The sequence below is a fragment of the Micrasema longulum genome, unplaced genomic scaffold (assembly GCF_059751315.1).
Source record: "Micrasema longulum isolate JH-2025_06_02 unplaced genomic scaffold, ASM5975131v1 h1tg000126l, whole genome shotgun sequence".
Taxonomy (NCBI): domain Eukaryota; kingdom Metazoa; phylum Arthropoda; class Insecta; order Trichoptera; family Brachycentridae; genus Micrasema; species Micrasema longulum.
This window is the reverse complement of record NW_028277332.1, coordinates 1,038-9,315: the sequence shown is the minus strand read 5'-3', so window position 1 is coordinate 9,315 and position 8,278 is coordinate 1,038. Positions and strand designations below refer to the sequence as shown.

Below are 8,278 nucleotides of genomic sequence, written 5' to 3'. Positions count from 1 at the left end.
TTGACTTCTGGTGACACGTTTGGGGACATGAAATTATGTTTATTGCGTAATGCACTTTTGATAAAGAAATAGATAAAAATACATGAAAAAAAACAATAAAAGGATCAAACCCAACGTGTAAAAGGGGAAAAATTCCACCAGATATAAAAGTATTTTCTTGCTAACGTTTGGGGTCTCGAGTTCGATTCCTGACTCTTGTCAGAATAAAATATTTAAATAAAATAAAATATTTCTTATAAAGTAATTTATATCTTTTTATTATTTATTGCCTCTCTACACTACCTTTGAAAGCGTTAAACTTATAGTATTATTATTACCAACGACCGAGTTCTATCAGTGTAGTGCTCTACGCACCGTCAGATGTGGATAAAATTCAGGAAATAGAAGAAACAAAATCCATATTGAAATTTTATAACATTTGTATGATTGAGTAAAATGTATTATATTGTTTTTTTTTATTTTGTTAATTAGATTAATGAAAAATAGTTTATTTAAAAAATAACTGTTGCAATTTTTTACTAGGTAGAAAGCAGCTCTTCGTGGTTTTTATGTCTTAGCATTTTAATGACCATAACATTTGTTGGTATAAATTAGAGGTATTAAAAGCAAATTTTTGATCTAATGACATAATAATTAATATCTTGATCCAAAACGTTGGTTACAACAATTTGGGCAGCAAAATGTGTGTTCTTCTTATAGTTTACCTATTGACCTAGATTCCTAATAGAAGGTATTTTTTATTTTTATAAAAGAGCTGCATATTTTTTGCCTTGCTTATTATGTACAAGGCTTATATTAACTGCAAAATGTATGTTCCTTCTAATTTCTCTGACTATAGTGTGAGGACCTGATGGTGGAAACTCATACAGGAGAAGCTGGACTATTGACAAGCATCAATAAACCTTCCGTTCCACTTTGAGAGCGTTCGGCATTTTGTGTCCTATTTTTATTTATTTCAACAATCACCTTTACTATTTTTACCATGTATGATATTATCTCATGTGATAAGTCCTTATGACTTATCATTATTACCAAATAGAAGGTACCCACTCCAAGAAAATGTTAAAATCGGGGTTTCCTTTTCAGGAAAGTAAAGATTTATAAAAGAAGGACTTTTTTCGGGATAGTAAAAATATGTTTTCAATAGCTAAAGCAAAATTGTTTTAGTGCGAATAAGAAATGAAATAGTTGACCCTAGAACGGATCTGTGCATAGCGGCTCCCGTGAATTAAGTGTTAAATCGTTTATCTCACTCAAATAACTTTAAATAAAATATAGTTCGCCTTCGCAATTGATGAAAGGCTACAAATGCTAAAAGGAGCCTGTTGTGGAGGAAAAAAGTCCTTTTCAAAAGAGTTCATCGTCTCTGTAAAAATATTTGTAGAGGATTGTTTTTTCCCCAAAAAACTTCCGGTTAGATTAGCACGACCAACAGTATTGGATAAGCACGACGCACGACGTCGACGGCGCGACGCACGACGCACGACTAGAGATGCAAGGCGGTAAAATTACCGCGGTATTTTACGGGAATTTTACCAGATTTTGGTAAAATACGGTATTTTTCGGTAAGAAACGAATTTGACTTACTAATTTATATTTTTCAAAGATATTACAAATACGAGTAGCTTTGTTTTAGAACACTTTACATGATTGCAAAAACCAGGTTTAGATCCATCAGGTGGTTGTCGAGATTTATTATAAGTATGGGACGTTCAAGGTCATTCGGTATGTACTTTTTCCACTTTTTTTTAAATAAAAAAGGTTATTATGTTTTGAAACTTAACAGGATCGGTGGACATAGGGTCCTTAGTAAAACCTTAAGTTTGTGACCTTGAACGACCACCGCTCATGCCGCGATTTTGAAAAAATATAATTACGGCCCTGAAGGTTTTATAGAAAAAAAAATATACGAAAGTCCGAGAAAATAAAATTTACTTAAAAATCGTAATGATTTTTTTTAAATACCGTAAATTACGGTATTTTACCGCGACTTTTGGTAAAATTATGTAATTTTACATCTCTTCGCACGACTCACATTAAGATTAGGGTTGCCAGTTTTAGAAACAAATATATATTTCAAATTGCATAATCTGACCACACTCAGACATTTTGGATTCTGAAATCCACACTCCACAGACTCTGTAATCTGTGGTTGAAGCTGTCAAAATCTGGTGGTAATTTGTGCTAATTGGAGTATTGGAAGCGTCAGAAGTCAGAAGTTCCGAATATAATTCAGCACTTTAGTTTTCGCCAATGTCTTTATTAAAAAGTTTTTATCCTCGTGTACTTAATTTGAATTGTAAGTCTTGTTTATCTTGGACTTTTACTCGAGGGCTTTTATTTTGTTATTGAACTTTTAGGTTATGTGTTCTCTCGAGTTGTATTAATCATAAAAAGATTTTCAATCAAACCTAATTTTTGTAAGTTGACATAAAAAGCATTATAATTTCTTTATTTTAGTTGCTGTGATTATTTTTCGAAAAATATCTCAATCCAACAAACAAATTTTGTTGCAAAGCAAGCACCTTATACACGACACCACGGCGGTCGAGTTTATTTTTAAAATCTATTGCAACTGAGAGAGAAAACGTTTTTGAGAGGGGAATATTGAAATATAAACATTAACAGTGCAGTCATCGCTTTCCTATGGAATAATTGTATGGGGAGCTTATAACATCCATATTAAACCATAAGAAACTGTTCAAAAATTTATGTTAAAAATAATGCTCCACAAAAATCGCACTTTTCCCTCTTTCCAATCGTTTCAAGAAGCTAAACTTTTTGAAATTAGACAAATATATTGTTTTCAATGTTTCAAATATATATTTAAGAACCAAAATATATTTACAAGTAATTAAAATATATGAAGTCAAAGAAGGAATCGTGTGTTAGAAATACCACATTGTAAAATGAGGCTAGCACAGAGACATTCATATTTTATAGGCCCAAAAATTAAAAAAAAAAATTACTGATAATATTTCATTGATCCCAAACTTTCAAAATTTTCCTTCTTTTAAAAAACACGCACTGTCCTAGATTCAAACTAAAGATATTAACTCTTTTTTTCTATGATATACTTTGTTGCCCTTTAATAATAAGGAATATTTTATTGTTTTTTTTAAGATATTTTTTATTTCCTTTTTAATTACTATAAAAAAATTGCCAAATAATCTTTTACAGAATATTTTCTATTCTCTTTCTTATATTACACAAAAATATTATACCTGTCTATTTATTATAAGAGCAAAAATTCATAAAAATTTCTTGGATACCCACGAACAGGCCATGCCTTTGTGGGATTTTTTGTTTACTATTTTTACTGTTAATATGTATTTCATTGCTATGTAATTATCCTTTATTTTTTTTTTTACTCTGTTTTACCTCTTATGTAAATTGTAAAAAAACAAAAGAAATTAAAAAAAAAAAAATCTATATAAAAAAGGTGTATGGCGTGTCATTGATTGGTTTAACAAAGGTTTGCTCATTACATCTGAGATCTCGCTATTTCCGTGTTCGTTAACCAAGTTCGACTGTTCCAATGTACTCAAAATATTGCTGGCCAAAATAATTTAATTTACTCATTAAAATTACAAGTAATTTTTCTCTATCTTTGTCCCTCAGGTGTTTTTGAGAGGCAGCTGCACACATCTCCACTATGTTGCACACTGGCGTGGCGACGGGCTAAAAATTTTCCTGCAAACAAGACTTCCTATGGCCCTCTCACAGATCTGCCAGATTATAGCTTCCTTGACGGAAGACCTGCTCCCATAGGAGTAAGAACCATTTATAAATAAATGTATTTATTTACTTTGTCCGTGCATATTAACCCATTGCAATACAAAGCCGGCGAATCGCCGGTTTGTCTTCGAAGTGATTTTTTTACAGTAAAACTGAATGACAATAACTTTAAATTTATTTCAACAGAGAGGGAAACATTTTTGAGAAGGGAACATGGAAGTCTAGTCATTTACAGGGCTTATGACCTGTCATTGGCTGGTTTAAGTGGCCACTTTACACACTGTGTAACATTCACCATTCTGCCCAGGACATACTCAAACATTGTTGAATTACTACCTACCAGAACCTGTTTGTTTCGGTGATTCTACTTGGAACTCTAAATAATAAAAAAAAAACATTATTTTTCCAGGGCCACCAAATGACACGACTATTAAAGCATAGGGAATATGCCAATACAATTGTTTCACTCATAGGTGAAGTAGACTACGCTGTAAAAAGACACAAAGACATGATTGCTGAAAAGAATGCTAACAGAGACAACATACTTGCCAATAGATTGAAGCCAAAAGGACACAACATTTTAAAGCTGAAAAGAAGCACAAAGTTTAGGTATTATCTATCATTCTTGTTTAAATATTTTTTTCCATCTATTGATATATTTAACATGCCCGTTAATTTATTTAAAAATAAATTACGACTCATTATATGAGGGCATTACTTGCAAACCCGGCAAAATCCATCATTCTTTATTTTGAGCAAACCACAAAAAACTGATACTGAACTTCAACTTTTTTTTCAAACTTAAATTTTTTATTATAATCAGTAAATATTTTATAAAGCAGTGATGACATAAGCACACCCTTACACACACCTGAACACTTACTCTCGTATAAATACACCCTCTTACATATATATATGATTATTATTTAGAAACTTAGCTGGTCGGTCTTTCAACTTTATCTTTATTATGCAATTTAATCATTGTTGACTGTATGTTTCTATAAAATATAATAAATAAATAATAATAATAATTCACCATTATACAAACAGTAGGCAGTGAAGATAGAATGCCATATCACTCTGTCTTTACATACAGATCTCGCTTCGTCTACATTTATTCATCTTTTCATGAACGCATGCCAATTATTCCGGCTTTTGACATGTCCATCTTTAAGTATCGGTTGGATTTGGCCATTCCGTGTCTTTCTCGGTCTTCTTCAATTTCTGCATAGTCAAAATACTGTTGATTATTTGTATAAGTCAAATAGTCTTGTTTGTCTTGATGCAGGAAAAGTACTTATGTAAATGTGTAGTTTATCGTGGAAAATCATTATGCTGGTTAGTGCTCCTCCAAATATTAATTACATGAAATTTATATTTACTTTTACATTATTTCACTTTTTTCTTTCAGCGAGGAGTAAAAATATCAAAATGCGATGACACTTAAAGAATTCAAAAATATTTTTAGTCACATTTATTAGTTTGAATATTATGTATGTGTTTAGTTATGGTTTAGAAAATAAATTTGTTTCCTGTTGAAAAATGTATTTATTTTTTAATTCATTTGACATTTCACAAACATATTAAATGGCTTACTTAACATGATAATGTACTTATTATGTATTGTACAATGATGATTTTCCTAAGCTGAAGAAGTTCCTGTAAGTTCTGGTTACATACATATAACATTTTCTTGTTTTACGGTTTATTGTCACGTCACTTAAGTAAAACATTACCTATCTTAATATTAAGTAATGAACAATGTTCAAATGTTGTCGTACAAGTGAAAGTTAATATTGATCAATTTTATTGTAACGTGCAATTAATATGTTTTTAAACTTTTTTGTTAAACTTTTATTTTTTAGTGAGACTCATATAAACAGTGAAAAATCTGGGATTTTGGTTTGTTGTAAAATAAACACTAATTTAAATAAAATAAGAAAAAAAATCTGCTATTTCTATGAGTTTTTTTTGTGAAATGGTCTCTGGTTTTATTTGAAATATCGTCAATGGCAATCCAACACCGCGCAAGTACATTTGACCACTTTACATGAGAGAGAAAATAACATTTATTTCAACGTGTGTTCAGTAAAAAAATGGCAATATTTTTTGTCAACATTTGAATCATACTTTACAGTTAGGTATATATATATATTCAATATATTGACTGCCAAATGGCATAACTGGATGACTTGGCGGAGAAATTACATACACAATGATGGATTGCAGTCGATGATATACAAGCCTCACTGGAAAACATTTATTTTACAATATTTACAAACATCGCATTAATTTGATTATCTAACTTAAAATAAAATATTGTGAGCGTATTGCAAAATTAGGTATTCTGTATTCAATACCTCTTGATCAACTTGGTTAATGTTTACACTCTAAAAAAAACAAAAGGCAATCTTTTATTTTATTCAATTTTGTATTTTTTTTGTTTATGACTTTATTTTACATTTTCGCACTTTGCTCACAATTTTTTGTATTCTACATGGATACATTTTACTATAGATAGGTATTTTTTACTTTTAATATTTCAGATATGTGGTTGATAACAGTAATAAATGCTAGAATAATGCAGTTTTCCTTATTAATTTACTTTTGGATTAAGGATTTAAATGCGACAATGTGAAAATAAGAACTGTAGTGTGGATATGAAATAAACGTCATGCAAATGTTTAAAAACTTCACCATAATAGGCACCTTTAAAAGATTGAGAATAAATCATTTGGAAATCTTTTTAAATACAAATTTCAAAAATAAAATTGGACTAAAATAACGGAATTAAGCTAAACTCTGAAAGGCACTATCTTATAAAATAAAAAGGTTTTTCACAATATATTTGTAATCATAATAGTAATTTAAGTACATAACAAGTAAATTCAAAAGAAAACATACTTTTAATTTAAAAAAAAAAAGACCACTGAATACATAGATATTTAGTTGAATCCATAGAATAATTATAATATTCTTAATTCTACAGTTGAATCATTGTTTTTATTTCACTGATTTCACTCAATTCTTTCATTGCCTCATTTACACGAACCTTTTAAAGGTGATATACCTTTAAAAACATTTGATTTTAGTAAAATATTATGTGCTCAGTATATTTTCTGTTTTAAAATATTTTTTCTATGGGATATCTATCTTCTACAGACTTAAAATATGACCAGGCCAAATTAATAAACGGTCAGTTTTAGGACTAATGTTTGTTCGTACTTTTCAATGGCAGAAACGCTACACCAGCGCTCTCACTGCTTCTTCACTAAGTACTAGTCGAAATTTGCCATTATCCATTTTCTTAAGTCCAAATACTGTTTTTCCCGCGAATTAGGTAGTGTGGAAAACAGGCATTAAACGCTTACCTTACAAGAAAATATGGCGATGTAGGTATATATACTTTTATTAACTCATCCGCAGTTATTCCAGAATAGCTGTTCTGTGTTCGTATCTGTCATTTAGGAAATCAGTCCAAAAGATATTGCAATTGAAAATACGGCTATAGCCTGCGTGAAATGGAAGTAATTATATGTTAGGAGATATTGTGGCTCTAAAAAAACCGTCTGCAAGAAAAGCGACCCAGTATGTAAATCAAAGAAGATGATTATTCAACAGGAAACAGGACGCAATTGTCCAATCTTGTGCTACGCAAAGGAAAAAGACAACAATAGCTGTCAATGTTCTCGTACATTTTCTATTCAGTCCGGCGTAAACTGTCTACCAGGGAGGCCTGCTGTGCGGGTCTTTTGTTGCACTATAATAATAGTATTAATATATGGCCGTATAGACAGCTCATGCCCACCATATCCTTGGCAAGTAACATTTCTCCACCGAAGAGAATGGCGGCTCTAGCAGTCGATTTTCTTCTAGATGGAAAACACAATTTACGGTCCAATCGGAAGAGAAATATTAAAAAAAAATAAAGTTAAGTTATTTATCATTATGGTAGTATTCTATGAGAAAAAAGTGTGAATGATCGTGTTAACCGTTTTAGTAAGGGTAGTAAATATTCATTTAGATATTTATGGATAGAATTAAGAATAGTCCAGAAGGAGCGTAGAATCATATTTGAATACATCGGGCTGTGTCAAATAATCCCCCCTCTATGCCCCACTTTCGCCGCGCGCATTCGTGATATCGCCGCGTAATGTTACACGATGGGAAAAAATATAATTATAACACAAATGTAAGGTAAAAAAAAAAGCAATCTGTTAATTTCTCTAAAATTTTAATGTGCGCGCGGAAATATTGATTGACACAACAGAGTTGATAAGTAAAGGGTCATTTAATCAGAGTAATTGAATTAATGAACTTTAAACTTAAAATATAAAATAAATTTTATTTTACATAAAACTGATATTTTTATATCATGTTAAATAATATTTTATGTTTTAAAGATAATGTCTGTCAAATGTCCACCACAAAGTTGTTTTATCCGCGGTCCAATTTTCATTAGTTCTCTCATTAGATGAGCAAAGTAGGGTAAAAAAATTACTACCCCAGGGTTGCCAGCAACACTAACGAAATGTTCATT

At 30.7% G+C, this 8,278-nt stretch overlaps 1 protein-coding gene across 1 annotated transcript; it reads left to right on the top strand.

The window, feature by feature from the left end:
* Positions 1-2,118: 2,118 nt before the first annotated feature.
* Positions 2,119-5,281, top strand: mRpL52 (mitochondrial ribosomal protein L52). Its single transcript, XM_088240595.1, has 4 exons — positions 2,119-2,299; positions 3,622-3,773; positions 4,148-4,347; positions 5,150-5,281. The coding sequence occupies exons 1-4, from the start codon at positions 2,254-2,256 to the stop codon at positions 5,157-5,159; spliced, it is 408 nt and encodes a 135-aa protein (XP_088096721.1). The 5' UTR covers positions 2,119-2,253; the 3' UTR covers positions 5,160-5,281.
* The last annotated feature ends 2,997 nt before the right edge of the window (positions 5,282-8,278 follow it).